Here is a 17091-nt window from a genome sequence, read left to right as displayed (position 1 = left end):
TTGGTGTATAGACCATATAAAGGGCATTACTATACATCTGAAAATGTGCAAGGCTAGCGCAAAGGGGCGAGGACAGGGACGGGGACGAGGGCATGGAAATATAGCTGGGGAGCAAGGTTGTGGTCAACCAACAGCGTCTCCCGTGCCTACTGCTCTGCCACAGCAAGCATTGCGCTTCCCCACAGTCTCCGGCTTGATGGCCACATTAAGTAGGGTGCAGGGTACAACCCTAACCAGGCCCGAGCACCAGGAAGAGTTTTTACAATGGCTGGCGGACAATGTTTCCAGCACATTCTCCACCAGCCAGTCAGCCTCAACCTCAAGTTCTCCTCCTACCCAACAGTCTGGTTCTCCTTCCTCACAACATGTCCAATCTTCCCTGCAAAGTAATCCCACCTTTCCCACCTCCAAGGATCTGTTTTCGGGTCCATACACTGTCCCTCTCTCTGTCCCACCACGTCCCAAATCACAGGAGGCACCAGATGAGTTTCTGTGTCCTGATGCCCAAACACTGGAGCATCCGCCATCTCCTGTTGTTGTTGTTGACCAGCAATCGGCCCTCAGTGACAGTGATGACAAGACACAGTTGCCATCAGGGCAACCTGTTGCCATGGTCGGTGTGCAGGAGGAGGAGGAGCTGAGAGAGGATTTGGAAGAGGAGATGGTGGACGATGAGGACAGTGACCCGACCTGGACATGGGGGGAAAAGCATTGTAGATGTGGAGGGAAGTGCAGCACCAAAGCGGGTGGCTAGAGGCAGAGGCATGTGTAGAGGCAGAGGACAGCTGCTTTACCGAAGCCAGGCCACAGCCAGCAGGGCCCAAAATGTTCCCTATTCTAGCCAGCCTAGAAAAACTCCCACATCGAGGCCACGGTCTTCGGTGGTGTGGAAATTTTTTAATGTATGTGCAAAGGACAAATATAGTGCGGTTTGCACACTCTGCACCTCGAAACTGAGTAGGGGCTCTGAAAAGAGTAACCTCAGGACCACTGCTATGCGCGGTCATTTGAAAAGCAAGCACTGGGCTCAGTGGGAGAGAGCAAACACAGGAAAATCGTCGTCCGGCATTGCCGCCACTGCCTCTCCCACTGTTGCCAGTGCTGGCGCTGCAGTCCAGACCAGTAGCCAGGACACCTCCACATCTGCCTCTAGCACTTTGGAGACTTCTCCCTCATCCTCTCCTTTTCCTGCCTCAGCTCCTCCTGCACCATCATGCGCCTCCTCCCAGCAACCACCATCTCCCAGACGTTTGAGCACAGGCAAAAATACAGCGCTACCCACCCCCATGCACAAACCTTAAATGCACACATCTCCAAACTCCTGGCCCAGGAGATGTTGCCGTTTCAGCTTGTGGAAACTCAGGCCTTCCATGACCTGATAGCAAGTGCGGCATCCCTAGCTGCTGTCACTACTTCTCCCGTTGTGCCCTCCCCGCCTTGCACCAGCATGTGTCACGCAACATCAGGCGGGCCCTAAGTTCTGCACTTTGCACTTTATCACCACGCAGAGGGCCTTCCAACTACACTTCAATATCCCTGTTGGGGGTAACGTCCCTGGGGGTAATGCAATTAGACATTGGGCTAGGACATTGGAAAAAACTGGTAAAACAGCAACTCCTTCAGCAATTGGAAGACCCAGAACAGTAAGAAGACCTCAAAATGTCATCCTGGTAAGAAATGCTATTGAAATGTCTCCCAACAGGACAGGGCTACATCCCACACTACTAGGATTTCAATGGCAAGATTGAGGCAAATGTTCCCCCAGCACCTCGTCTCTGTGAGGGGTGATGTGGAGTGGCCTGCACGCTCACCAGATTTGAGCATTTGTGACTTTTTCCTTTGGGGGTACCTAAAGGAAAAGGTTTTTAAAAATCGTCCACATACCCTGGAAGAACTTAAGGACAGAATCAGGGAGGAAGTTACGGCAATACCCATCCAAATGTGCAGAAGAGCTGTTGAAAACTTCAGAATTCACCTTCAAGAGTGTATCGCTGCTGACGACCGCCATCTTCCTGATATCATCTTTAAAACTTAATATAAAAAAACTAGATTCTGAACTAAATTAAGCAATATAAACATCATTTCTGTACGTTGAGTTGTTTTTGTTTTATATCCCTTTAAAACCGGTTCATGCCTTTTGCCCCACCCTGTACTTTCAAAGTCTGTGAATGGGGGCCACTTATATGACTGATATTTTGATGGTTTGTTGGCACAAAGCTATAAGTCATGCTCTATTTTTTGTCCTTTTTTCATGGATCCCTCCATACACTGCAATGTATAAGGGATCCGGGAAAATAACCACTGCTCATTTTACATTTCTATAATGTGAATGTAGGGTAAGAGTTTGTTGTAAACCTGAAATGGATTATCAAGTCATGACTTACTGACGATTTACTGAAGATGAAGTTCCCTTCCCCCGTGGCCAGAGCCCTTTGTATCTCTGTCTGAAGGTTTACTTGGCACTGGCATAATTCCACTTTGTAACTTTTCTAAATTTTTGTTGAACCTCCCGTACCTACAATGTAACTGAGACAAAGGTGGAGACCAAGGGTTACATAAGACCTGCACTTCTCGCTTGCTGACTGATTTCAGCTCTGGGATCAGCTCAGGTCGCAGCTATGGATTTCGGGTTCTCTTTGGCTTCTTATTTTGTGCTGGTTTTGACTCTTTTATATGTCTTAAATGTCTTAAAAAGTTGGAATAAAAAAAATGTCAAGAATTTCCCTCCTGGACCCAGAAGTTTGCCGCTGGTGGGGAATTTGTATCTCATGAATTTCAAGAGACCTCAGCTCACTTATCTAGAGGTAAGGAGGATGTTTCCAGTTTGATTCTGTTTATGAATACAATCTATTGTACAAATCCCGAGATCATCACTTTTCAATACTACATATTATTTAGACGGATTAGTCAATGGGTGTCCATTCAAAAAACTGAGGGCAAAGAGTGGGGCTTAGGGTAGCATCTTTCCTAGATCATGTGTCAGAGTTTAATGCAGTACCATGGTGTGACATCCAAGGCGACCAGGTCTTTAGAAATTTGTCGTGTGTGCCTTTTGACCAACTTAGTAGTTCTTCAAAACGTGCTATCTGATGGGTTTTTTCAATCCAGTGGTCAATAGAGGGTGTGATGGGTTGAAGCCAATAATAGGGAATTACAGCTTTCGCTGTTTCAACTAGCAAAGTGGTAAGGTCGGTTTTCTTAGGGGTAAACTCCTGTTGGGGTAGCGACAGCAGCACAAACAATGGCGACAGTGTCAAAGGTTTTGAGGTTATCGTTCGGAGGGTTTGTTGGACCTGTGTCCAGAAGGGTACTATCATGTTACATGACCACCAAATATGTGCCAAGGTGCCTTTTTCCATCTCCAGCATATATCTGAGGAGTCTAAACCCCTAGAAGAGAGCCAAGTGGGAGTCCTGTGCCACCTGGACAGGATGTTAAAGTGGGTTTCCTGCAGTTTGACACAAGGAAAAAAAGCCATGGGAGTGGCTAAGGACAGTGTTGACCTCCTCATCTGTGAGAGAAATATCAAGTTCTTTTTCCCATGACGATTGTAAGTCGTTTGGGTGGCTACAAGTGCTTGTACAAATGTATTTATATGTACAGTAACACAAGGAGAAAGATAAGATAAGATTCACTGTGCATCACCCTAGTGCTAAAAGGCAAGAGCAGCTGTCAGGGTCACTCTCATTCTGCTAGAACATATTGATAGTCCAAAATCAGAGACAAGAATTAGAGCATGGTATGGAGGAGACGTGCTATCATATGTCCATAGTCATTTACTGTATATTCTGATGATGTTTTAAAGCTTGCAAAGAAATATGGCCCAGTGTTTAGTGTCCAGATGGGTATGAAAACAATGGTGGTCTTGACTGGCTATGAGGCCGTGAAAGAAGCTCTTGTCAACAATGCAGAAGAGTTTGGAGAAAGAGGATTACTGCAAATATTTAAGAATATGGATCATGGAATGGGTGAGTTCTCATGTAGCATGTGGTGGTAGTTAGAGATGAGTGAGTAGTGAAATATTCGAGATTTGTTTCGAGTAGAGCCTCAATATTTGACTACTCGATCGAATATCGAATCCCTTTATAGTCTATGGGAAAAAATGCTCGTTTCAGGGGAACCCACTATTCGACTAAAGGAGAGTCACCAAGTCCACGAATAGCAGGAGGAGAGTGTTTAGGAGGAGCGCTGTGCAGTTAAAGCGCACGGACCCCATTATAGTCTATGGGGTCTGTGCGCTTTAACTGCACAGCGCTTGCAGTTGTGCTGATAAAAAGTAAGCGCCCTCGTAACAGCAAGCTACCAGTTCTCCTGACTAGCAAGGATGAGCCTGCTGCAGAACCAGCGTTGATTTGCTGTAGGCTCGTCCTTGCTACTCAGGAGAGCTGGCAGCTTGCTGTTATGAGGGAGCTTACTTTTTTTCATAGGAATGAATTATCCAGCGTTGATTGGCCAGTGTACAGCATTTGGCCAATGAACGCTGGTCCTGCTGGAGGCTCGTCTGTGAGGAGGTGGAGTCTAAAATAGGACCACAATGGAGACTGCTGTGGTCTGATCTTAGACTCCGCCTCCTCAAAGATGAGGCAGGACCAGCGTTGATTGGCCGAATGCTGTACACTGACCAATCAACGCTGGTCAATTCATTCCTATGAGAAAAAGTAAGCTCCCTCATAACAGCAAGCTGCCTGCTCCTAGCAAGGATGAGCCTGCTGCAGAACCAGTGCTGATTATACACTGTATAGCATTCGGCCAATCAAGGCTGGCTCTGAATCGAATATTTACTGCACATAGCTAGTAGTATTCGATCGAGTACGAGTATTTCGAATACCATAGTATTTGATCGAATACCTACTCAATCGAATACTACTCGCTCATCTCTAGTAGTAGTGTATATACATATCATAGAGAACAAAACATGCATGACAAGACCTCAATGCCACCAGACATCTAATGTGCACGCTTAGTTGTGGCTATATCTTCTAGATCAGGTAACCATGCACTTGTCTAAGCTACAAGATTCCTAGCTATCTGTGATCTGCTTCTTTGTTTGCATTTAATGATCTACCAGTCCTGACTTGTTTTTTGCAAGTTAAATTAGGTTTTGCTATTGCAAAATATTTCTGAAAAAATATGCTGAGTTAAATCCCTGCCTATACGTCCATGAAGGGATTAAGGGTGAAGATGGTCCACACAACAGCTAGGGAACGAGGGGTGGGCAATATCAGGATGTTTTTATCAATACTATTTTTTTTTAATGTTTCAGGCCTTACCTCTTCACAAGGAGAAAATTGGAAGGTCATGAGAAGATTTACAATAACCACATTACGGGACTTTGGCATGGGAAAAAGTACCATAGAAGAGAAAATAGCAGAAGAATGTGCCCACTTATCTCATTATTTTACATCCTTTAAAGGTACAGTACAGTACACTGATCCTAATGCTATCTCTATTAGAAACTGAACTTCATAACACTGTATACTTAAAGGAATAGTCCAGGATTAGAAGAACGGGGCTGTTGTCTTTTTAAAACAAAGCCATACATGTCCACACGTTGTGTATGGTATTGGAGTTCATTCAATTCAAAGAAACTGACTGGCAGTGCCAGACACAACCTATAGATACTTCTAGGAGAAAGTAGCCATATTGTCTTGCCTTAGGCAACAGCTTTACCATCTGCATGCCAACTCTGGATCTACTATTGCATCAGGATTTGTAGCATACAGATGACACCCTGCTGCAATACACATGAGTTGTGATAACACTGACCACTGCTGAATCAGCCATGGTGTCCGCCTCACGATAGCACCTGGATTAGGCCCATTCATTTGGGCCTAATCCAGAAAGGAAAGCCGCGATGGGATGCCGTGCACTGCACCGGCATCCCATGGCGGCAGCCACGACGGAATATGACACGCGGAATCCCCGTGTGGACTAGGCCTTACAGCTGATACTATATAATGCACATTTTAAGTGCCCTAAACAGAAAAAACTAAAACAGAGAAAAATATTTTTTGGGTGACACTGTCTCCTAGAAAATGTAATAGAAAGTGATCAAAAAACATGCATATAACTTAAAAGTGTGAGATTAAAATCCAAGTTCATGCCATCAATGAAAAAAATAAAAAAGTTAGGGCGGCTCTCAGAATATGGAGACATAAACAAAAATGATTTTTGGAAAATAAGTCACACCGTACTATTGTGTAGGTATTATGTAGCTGGACAATATAAAAAATAACAATATAATTTGGTACCCCCATAATCATGGTGCTCCACAGAATAAAAATGCACTGTGCAAAATTTTGAACGTGAAAAAACAGAAGTGAAATTGCCATTTTATCCATCCCGCATGAAACATTATCTAAATGTTTTTTCAATCAACAATAACCTTATTTAGGACAAGTGCGAGAGATGAAAAATTAAATGTTTCTGTATATTTTTGACCATCCTCTGATGGCAGCAGTTACACCCATTCTTTGGAGCCTATGGGTTCTCTCTGGCACATATTGTACTGTAAGATACACAGTATTATACATGGCACATGGTAGGTGGGCACCATCTTGCAGATTTTGTATTAGGGCTCAGGAGTTTCAATCTGATACATAATGTCTACCAGGATACAATTACTTCATTGTACTAATTCTCATCCATTTCTGTCCCTTTAGGGAAGCCATTTGACAACGCTATAATTCTAAATGCCGCTGTGGCAAATATAATTGTGGCCATTTTACTTGGGCATCGAATGGACTATGACGATCCTCAATTTAGGAGACTGTTATACCTGACAAATGAGAATATTAGACTTTTGGGAACTCCAATGGTTTCGGTAATGATATCATATTTTGTATATTTATTCAAGATTAAGATGTGGATGATGAGCTGTTTTAGCAGCTATATGGTTAAAGGGGCTCGATCATTGGGGCTCTATCATGCATGCATAGGCTTTAGAAAGACTATTCCACACATACCTTTTGTATGTAAATTGCCTCAGTAGTTTTTGAATAAGTCCGTTTTTATCTATATGCTAATTAGCCTTCTCTACGGAAGTCTTATTGTGCACCCTCTCTGCTATTCTCTATTGTATGAGAGCCGATAGGCTGCTGTGCTGATGCCTCATCTCCCTGCTCTCCTACACAGAGAATAGCAGACTGATCACAGACACTATTAAGTTTTTTTTTGTTTTTAACACGGGCGCATACAGGGCTATTTGGAACAACCCCCAGTGCATGAGTAACCATGTCCCGAATCGACCAGACTCCCTCTTAAACTTTGGCATCTGCCAAGATTTGACTTTTGATGTAAGGACGTGTGACAGTTCTGAGAAGTTCAGTATCATATGTTTATAGAATTCATTTATTTCTGTGTCCTGCTACCCTTGCTCAAGGGCTTGGATACGAGAGGCGGTACTACTAAATACAATTATATACAGTATTATCTTCTATTAAGACCAAGTTATGTCTAGAGATGAGCGAGTAGTACTCGATCGAGTAGGTATTCGATCGAATGCTACGGTATTCGAAATACTCATACTCGATCGAGTACCACTCGCTATTCGAATGTAAAAGTTCGATGCAGAACCAGCATTACAGCTATACAGTCGGCCAATCAACGCTGGTTCTTCTCCTACATTTAGAAGTCTTCTCCGTGTACCAAGTCCACGAGTGAGGGTCGGGCTGGATCCTCCGAGCAGTCTTCTCCTTGCAGCTTCCCCACAGCATCTTCCGGCTCTGAATTCACTCTGCCAGCCATTGGGCCAGGGCAGAGCCGACTGCGCATGCCCGCTTGTAGTACAGACATGCGCAGTTGGCTCTGCCCAGGCCCGATGCCTGGCAGAGTGAATTCAGAGCCAGAAGACGCCGTGGGGACGCTGCACGGAGAAGACTGCTCGGAGGATCCAGCCCGACCCTCACTTCTGGACTTGGCAAGTGTAATTTGATCGAATGTTGCCTACCCCTGAAACGAGCATTTTCCCCCCATAGACTATAATGGGGTTCGATATTCAATTTGAGTAGTCGAATATTGAGCGGCTACTCGAAACGAATATTGGACCTCGGACATTTTACTGTTCACTCATCTCTAATAAGAATACATGTTACTTATCACAATTTGCTTTGATTATTTCACCAGCTCATTAATATCTTCCCGTTCCTGGAGATTTTCCCCGGAAGCCACAAAACCATTTTGAAAAATGTTGAAGAACTTTGTGACTTTATTAGACAAACTTTTGTTGAAAGTCTGAGGAACTTGGATGAGAATGATCAAAGAAGTTTAATAGATGTGTTTCTCGTCAGACAAAAAGAGGTACAGTGAGATTTTGGGTATTATGAATGGTGATCAAGTTAATAAATCTGTTCCAGTAGTTTCACCTGGATTGAGCCCAGCTGATTTACTGCATTGAATTTGTGCTGGCTGTCCTGACCTCGGCTTGTCCACTGACCACATCTCTTGCTATTCTCTTCAGTGCCATGCATGGTTATATCTCATGTGGGTCTGTGTTATGATTTGCAGGCTTACTTTAAAAAAAATAAAAAACAAAAGTCAGTGGAGCCCAACTGGACTTTGGACTGCAGGGCGCACTGGTGTGAACAAGGCCCATGCCATGCTACACCACCAACTGATTGCTCCCTGTTACCTCACAGAGATGCTGCCTCTTGCAGTACAGAGCAGCCGCTAATGAATTATAATTATAAAGTCTTGCAGTTACTGCACTGAAAGACAAACCTAAAGTATGACCGTGTGCTCCCAGTAGCTTACTGGGCCGCACCCACCACAACCACCTGCTGTAGAGCACCACAGGTAGCAGCCTGCCTACCGTGTGCTCCCATTTACTTTACTGGGCCGCACCAACTTCAGCCACCTGCTGTTGCAGCACAGCCAGGAAGTTGACACAATGTGTGCACTAGGTCCTAAAAATGATGGTTGTCTCCCCTACCCCTGGCCTATCCATATAAATGATAGGGCTAAGAGGAACCTGTATTTCAGAAAGGAGACCTACTTCCACAAATATATAAGACACAGACAAGAACATATAACACTGCTGGGCCACACACAGACCCACAACACCATATGGCATTTGGTATTTGAGGCTAGAGCACCAGGCGGCCCAAACCTGCGTCCTTAAATGGAGGGAAGGCGGGCCTGATCAGCCAGCCCAAGTGCCCAAGCCAGTTGCCGATAGGCTGACACCACTGTCAGTCAGCAGACCGACCATGCCCATCGGCTGCAAGGGAATTAACCCCATGCCTGCTGGACTGAGCAGTGACAGTGGAACAGGCTGCAACCCTGTTATCAGGGCCGTACCTGCTGCACAGTCCTAACAGTCAACCATCACTAAACTGAGACTTCTGATAGAGGTAGGGACCTGGCAAGTCTCTACACCAAAAATGAGATCCCCATAAGGAGTTGAAGGGTCAAAATGAGGGGCTCACAAACAATACCCTCAGTAGAAGCCCCAAATCAAAGTTTAGCTGCAGGCAAATCATTGGGAACGTTTTTCACCTTTAACCCAATATTTGGGAATTTTGGGGTGAATTCACACACTGCAGATTTGTTGTCAATTTTTGGTGTAGATTCTACAACAGAAATCTCTGACAATGGTCAGTACATGGAAATGGGGTTTACAAACCCCATCAACCTATAGTAGAAACATTTTTAGTACAATTCAGGGAATCCTGTAGATTTCCAAATCTGCAGCAAGAAATTCTGCTTTTTTCTCATTGTTGCTTTTTGCAATACAAATGATATCTGAGTCATGCACATGGCAAAATCAGTTCCATGCACACGTGTGCATACCTATAGTTTTCTTGTTCAATTGTTGCTCATTTACGTTGGATTTGAGCCCCATTCAGGCTACATGCACATGATCATGTACAGACTACAGGTCAGTAAAAATAGCACAGATGACACGCGGATAGGTCATGTGTCATCCTTGATATTCAATGACCAATACATTGAAAATGAATTGACAAAACTGCAAATTCAGACAAGTAAATTGTGGCTCTTCAACTCGGCCTGGACACGCATACACATGTATGGGTCTGTACTTTTTTACGCAATTGTGCACAAGGCTTCACATTCTTGCTACAAATGTCCTTATGTGGAACTTTCCATTCTGGTTTGTAGTATTCCAAGCCAAAGTCCTGCTCGCATAATGTCCATGTACCCCAATAGCCAGGGGCGAACTACAGAAAGCCGCCCCCCCCCCCCAAGTGCAGGGGGCGGGGCTTAGCGCCGTTCGCCGGCAGAGAGCAGGCACAGAGACGACCTGCTCTCTGCCTGAGCGTGAGGGGAGGCTGCTGGAGCAGCGCTGCTCCAGGGGCGTCCCCAAACCACCGCTCGGTGCTAAGCCAGTCCAGGACAGCTTGTCCTGGTCTGGCTTAGGTAATCAAAAATGCCGCCCTCCCTGAGGCCCTGGCATAGCGCCGCCTGAAGCGGTCGCTTCAGGTCGCCTCATGGGAGGTGCGGCGCTGCCAATAGCGCACATGGGAAGGGTTGTCTTCATGAGCACAACATAGTACAAGTGATATAAGCTGCTATTTACACACTGTATATACTTGACTTTTTCAGGAAGCCGGACACCCCCAATCCTATTACCACAATAAGAATCTAACAAGACTTGTAAGAAGCTTGTTTGCTGCAGGAATGGAGACAACGTCCACCACACTGCGCTGGGGACTTCTTCTGATGATGAAATATCCAAAAATCCAAGGTACAGGCGGAGCAGAGATGAGTTTGACATTTGGCTTTGATATGTTGTGTGTCTATGTGAGAAGATGCAAATTTCCTGGATGAAATGTTGGTTTAAAGGAATCCTATAATTAGAATCTCTTTTTTTTCTAACTAACACGTAGGAATAGCTTTAAGAAAGGCTATTCTTCTCCTATCTTTAGATGTCTTCTCCACGCGGCCGTCCAGTAGATATTTTGTTTTCCGTCTTTATGCAAATGAGTTCTCTTGCAGCACTGGAGGCAGGCCCCAGCGCTCAAACAGCACTGGGGGCATTCCCAGTGCTGCAAGAGAAGTCTCCAGCGCCGCCTCCATTTTCTTCAGGAATTGGCCTCTATGTGTCGTCTTCCAGCCTGGCTTTAAATCTTCTACGCATGTGCAGTCGGCTCTGCCAGTGGGCCTCGGGCAGAGTCGACTGAACCTGGCCACAGCCATTTTTTGCGGCTGCTGACTACAAGATTGCGCATGCATAGAAGATTGAAAGCCAGGCCGGAAGACGACACGTAGAGGCTGGTTCCTGAAGAAGATGGAGACGGCGCTGGAGAGTTCTCTCACAGCACTGGGGACGCCCCCAGTGCTGTTTGAGAGCTGGGGCCCGCCCCCAGTGCTGCGAGAGAACTCAATTGCATAAAGACGTAAAACGGAATATCTACTGAATGGCGGCGCCGAGAAGACATCTAAAGGTAGGAGAAGAATAGCATTTCTTAAGGCTATTCCTACATGTTAGTTAGTAAAAAAAGGGATTCTAATGATAGGAATATTTTGAGTTTCATTATTGCTGAATTCTTATCTGGTTTAGAAAAGGTCCAGGAGGAGATTTCCAGAGTTGTTGGATCTGCACAGCCCATGTACAGCCACCGAGGACAAATGCCCTTTACAAATGCAGTAATACATGAAATCCAGAGGTTTGCTGACATTGTGCCTTTGAATTTGGGTCATGAAACAACTAAAGATGTCACTTTTAAAGGATATTTTATTCCAAAAGTAAGTAAATGTAGGAGAATTTTAGATGCAGACATGGCAGATTTATTAAACTTTCTGCAGCCACCATTTTCATTGTTGCAATTTCTCTTTTTACTCTCCACTTTCCAAAAGACTTAAGACATACAAGTGATAAGGTCAGAGGCCATGTTGATAACCAGTTTACCAATAATCCTGGGTGACTGTTGTCGTCCTAATTAATAAGGCTAAGTGCTAGCAGTAAGGAAATGACACCAGACACACAGTGTTGGTGCTAGTTCCTCTCTCAGCCGAGGAGGAGGTGCACTGTCACTGTTTATTAAAGGGGCTCTATCAGCAAAATGATGCTGTAAGAGCCCCACATATGTGTGAATAGCCTTTAAAAAAGCTACTCAGGCACCACAACTGTTATTTTAAACCTCCCCCGCCCCCTGTTTTAAAATAAAACCATAAAAACATATTTGTAAATCATACCTATCATGCATGGTGGGCGGTCCTCCACGGTCCGACATCATCTTGCTGTCACACATTCCTCTTCTTTCTTCTTCCAGTGACGTCCTCCTGTCCTTGCTCTTCCACGCCTTGATCTTCTGTTCTTTCGGTGGCTTGTGTTCAGCAGTCTCCATTGTGGTCCAATCTCAGATGTAACAGTGTTGAGCGCACAGCTCTGCTACACCTGAGATGTAGCAGCGTTGAGCGCACACTGAGCTCTGCTATACCCCCAGATGCAGCAAAACTGACTGTGTGCTGAACCCTGCTACACCTGAGCTGTAGCAGCGTTGAGTGTAAGCTGAGCCCTGCTACACCCTCAGATGTAGCAGAGCTGACTGTGTGCTGAACCCTGCTACACCTGAGATGTAGCAACGTTGAGCACACGCTGAGCTCTGCTACACCCTCAGATCGGGCTATTTTGGAGCACACTATGTCATAACTGACTATTATACAGTGAGATCTATGTACTTGACCAATTTCAGTCTGGAAAATACAGCCCAAACTTGTCTGTTTTATCCAGAGGGGCCCTGTCGTGTGCAGGACCCCTCTGTCTTAGTTAAACTTTGCTACTTTGTATATGTATATGCGCGTGTGTTTTGTGTGCACTGTGTATAAGTGTCTGTTATATATAGAAGACAAATACAATGTGTTGTGTGATGTTAAAACAGAGGAGGACTCTTTGCAATATTCTATTTTGTAAATTATTTTTGTTTGACCCCAGGGAACCTACATAATCCCATTATTGACCTCAGTATTAAAAGATGAGACACAGTTTGAGAAGCCTAAAGAGTTTTATCCAAAGCATTTTCTTGATTCCAAGGGAAATTTTATGAAGAAAGAAGCCTTCATGCCGTTTTCTGCAGGTAAGTATACTGGATTGTATCATGGGTATTGATGTCCACACTTAGGCTAAGGCCCCACATTGCGGAAATGCAGCTTTTTTTGTTGCAGATTTTGTTGCAGCTTTTTGAGCCAAAGCCAAGAATGGCTACAAAAGGAATGGGAAAGATATAGTAAGTAGAGATGAGCGAGTAGCATTTGATCGAGTAGGTATTTGATAGAATACTACGGTATTCAAAATACTCATACTCGTTCGAATACTACTCGCTATTTGCAGTAAAGATTCAATTCAGCATAGCATTCGGCAATTCAACGCTGGTTCTGCAGCAGGCTCATCTTTGCTAGTCGGGAGAGCTGGCAGCTTGCGGTTATGCAGGAGCTGACTTTTTCTCATAGGAATGCATTGACCAGCGTTGATTGACCGAATGCTATACAGCAGGCATGTCAAACATGCGGCCCGCGGGCCGCATGCGGCCCTTTACAGGCATATCTGCGGCCCGCACAAAAGTCTCAAACTTTGTCTCTAAGAGACAAAGTTTGAGACTTTTGTGCGGGCCGCAGAGGTGCAATACTCACGCGGCTATTCGCTGCTGTGTAGACGTGATGTGACGTGATGACGTCACATCGCGTCTAAATCTTCAGAAGGAAGCCGCGCGGGTTGAGCCGCGCGGCTTCCGCCCCCGGCAGCTCCCTCCTATGTCGGCTCATTCATTTGAGCCGACAGCGGAGGGGAAAGCCGCGATCGCGATGGTCGCGGCAGGCGGGAGAGAGAGAGAGTGCGGCGGGGGAGCGAGGACTCGGAGTCGTCGGAGAAGGTAAGTTTAATGTGTGTATGTATGCATAGAGGTGGAACGTGAAACAGGGCAGATGAAGGAGGGGACGGCATGACACTGGGGGCAGAGATGGGGGGACATGAATCTGGCGACAGAGATGGGGGACATGAATCTGAGGGCAGAGATAGGGGACATGAATCTGGGGGAAGAGATGGAGGGACATGAATCTGGGGCAGAGATGGGGGACATGAATCTGGGGGCAGAGATGGAGGGACATGAATCTGGGGCAGAGATGGGGGACATGAATCTGGGGGCAGAGATGGGGGACATGAATCTGGAGGCAGAGATGGAGGGACATGAATCTGGGGCAGAGATGGGGGACATGACACTGGGGGCAGAGATGGAGGGGGGACATGAATCTGGGGACAGAGATGGGGGACATGAATCTGGGGGAAGAGATGGGAGACATGAATCTGGGGACAGAGATGGGGGACATGAATCTGGGGACAGAGATGGGGGACATGAATCTGGGGGAAGAGATGGGGGACATGACACTGGGGACAGAGATGGGGACATGACACTGGGGACAGAGATGGGGACATGAATCTGGCGACAGAGATGGGGGACATGACACTGGGGGCAGAGATGGAGGGGACATGACACTGGGGGCAGAGATGTGGAGACATGAATCTGGGGGAAGAGATGGGGGACATGAATCTGGGGGCAGAGATGGGGGGGACATGAATCTGGAGGCAGAGATGGAGAGGACATGAATCTGGGGCAGAGATGGGGGGACATGAATCTGGGGCAGAGATGGAGAGGACATGAATCTGGGGGCAGATATGGGGGGACATGAATCTGGGGGCAGATATGGGGGACATGAATCTGGGGGCAGATATGGGGGGACATGAATCTGGGGGCAGATATGGGGGGACATGAATCTGGGGGCAGATATGGGGGACATGAATCTGGGGGCAGAGATGTGGGGACATGAATCTGGGGGCAGAGATGGAGGGACATGAATCTGGGGGCAGAGATGGAGGGACATGAGTCTGGGGGCAGAGATGTGGAGACATGAGTCTGGGGGCAGAGATGGGGGGACATGAATCTGGGGGCAGAGATGGGGACATGAATCTGGGGGCAGAGATGGAGGGGACATGAATCTGGGGGCAGAGATGGAGGGGACATGAATCTGGGGCAGAGATGGGGGGACATGAATCTGGGGGCAGAGATGGAGAGGACATGAATCTGGGGCAGAGATGGGGGACATGAATCTGGGGCAGAGATGGGGGGACATGAATCTGGGGGCAGATATGGGGGGACATGAATCTGGGGGCAGATATGGGGGGACATGAATCTGGGGGCAGATGAAGGGTGTATATGTAAATAGATAATTTTCTTTTATGAAACTAACAAAATCTTCTCAGAGAACAAGGCTGACTGATCACTTATAATCTAAAAAAAGATTGAAAAAAATTATAGCAAATAAATGTTTAGTTTTTAATTGCTGTATTTTTGTTAAATATATGTTGCTGTTACATATTACTACTTCATATCTTGTTTTCATGACTGCTGTTAAAATACGTGTGTGACATTAGCTGCTGTGTGCGGCCCTCGCAACAACCTCTTGTTACTCATGTGGCCCTCGGGGTACCCTGAGTTTGACATGCCTGCTATACAGTGTACAGCATTCGGCCAATCAACGCTGGTTCTGCCGGAGGAGACTGCTGTGGTCTGATCTTAGACTTGTCCTCCTCACAGACGAGCCTCCGGCAGAACCAGCGTTGATTGGCAGAATGCTGTACACTGTATAGCATTCGGCCAATAAACACTGGTCAATGCATTCCTATGAGAAAAAGTCAGCTCCCGCATAACTGCAAGCTGCCAGCTCTCCCGACTAGCAAAGACGAGCCTGCTGCAGTGTCAGCGTTGATTTGCCAAATGCTATACAGTGTATAGCATTCGGCCAATCAACACTGGTTCTGCAGGACAAGTAAGGGCCGGTTCATATTAGCGCTTGCCTCCCGTCTGGAAGGAGTCCGCAGGAGGACCCCCCAAATGGAATATCAGTGCATCTGCAAGTGCTGTACAGTTAAGGCGCACGGACCCCATAGACTATAATGGGGTCCGTGTGCTTCCCGCGCACTGCCCACATGAATCATTTGTGCGGGCAGTGCGCTGCAAGCACATAAACCCGTTATAGTCTATGGGGTCCGTGCGCTTTAACTGCACAGCGCTCCTTCTAAACACTGTCCTCCTGCTATTTGTGGACTTGGTGACTCTCCTTTAGTCGAATAGTAATTTCCCCCTGAAACGAGCATTTTTTCCCATAGACTATAATGGGATTCGATATTTGAATGAGTAGTTGAATATTGAGGCTCTACTCGAAACGAATCTCGAATCTTGAATATTTCACTACTCGCTCATCTCTAATAGTAAGTTCTTATACTTCTGCCATTTGCTCAATCCACTCCTGGCTTTGGCTCAAAAAACCGCTACAAAATCTGCAACAAAAAACGCTGCGTTTCCACCCAGTGGGGCCTCAGCCTTAAAGGGGTTTTCCTGGCAATCAGTGGCCTCATCAAAGGGTCTGAGATATCACTGCCGGTGACATCACAGGTCTCTTCTTGAAGCCCCTGAGACTGTATATCTGTGCAGGTGTTCAGTCCAGTTGGTGGAACTTCAGATCTTCACAAATCTTCTCTATACTACAGCAATCATCTGTTTTTTTTTTTTCGTTTCCAGGTCGTAGAGCCTGTGCCGGAGAGACACTTGCTAGAATGGAACTCTTCATCTTTTTCACAAGCCTTCTGCAGAAATTCACCTTTTCCTTACCCCCGGGGGTCACTGACGTGGACCTGATCCCTGCTTTTGGAGTAACAAACTCGCCAAAGCCGCAGATGATTTGTGCCGTGCCCCGGTTTTAAAATAAATCTACAGTATGTCATGGTATTGTAATGCTAAGGTATTAATTGACCATCCGGAATCCATATTGACAGTATCCCTTTAAGAATATTAGTTGGTAACAGTTAGCCTGTAGGTTCCTAATACTTGGTAATATTTAATGGGAGACGTTGCATGTTTACGCATAGCTCTCTTATCAATGTGTCTCACATAATATGACAATGCTGTACCATATAACGCTGGTTGATGGAAATGCAGGTGTGCTTAGTACCAGGAGCATTCAACATCCGATGACGGGTTTTTCCATCGTCAGGTTAACCTCAGAAGAGCCATTCGGAGGGGGAGGCCATATACTGGACAAATACTGATCTGTTAGTTTGGGTAGCACTTGGATACACAG

General features: G+C 46.0%; 1 protein-coding gene across 1 annotated transcript; it reads left to right on the top strand.

Moving 5' to 3' along the window:
- Positions 1-2618: 2618 nt before the first annotated feature.
- LOC142198313 (cytochrome P450 2K1-like) lies at positions 2619-16714 on the top strand. Its single transcript, XM_075269285.1, has 9 exons — positions 2619-2804; positions 3806-3968; positions 5264-5413; positions 6663-6823; positions 8125-8298; positions 10564-10705; positions 11522-11706; positions 12896-13037; positions 16533-16714. The coding sequence occupies exons 1-9, from the start codon at positions 2619-2621 to the stop codon at positions 16712-16714; spliced, it is 1485 nt and encodes a 494-aa protein (XP_075125386.1).
- The last annotated feature ends 377 nt before the right edge of the window (positions 16715-17091 follow it).

The sequence above is a fragment of the Leptodactylus fuscus genome, chromosome 3 (assembly GCF_031893055.1).
Source record: "Leptodactylus fuscus isolate aLepFus1 chromosome 3, aLepFus1.hap2, whole genome shotgun sequence".
NCBI lineage: Eukaryota > Metazoa > Chordata > Amphibia > Anura > Leptodactylidae > Leptodactylus > Leptodactylus fuscus.
Note: the sequence above shows the minus strand (reverse complement) of the source record. Positions and strands in the feature narration are given on the sequence as shown.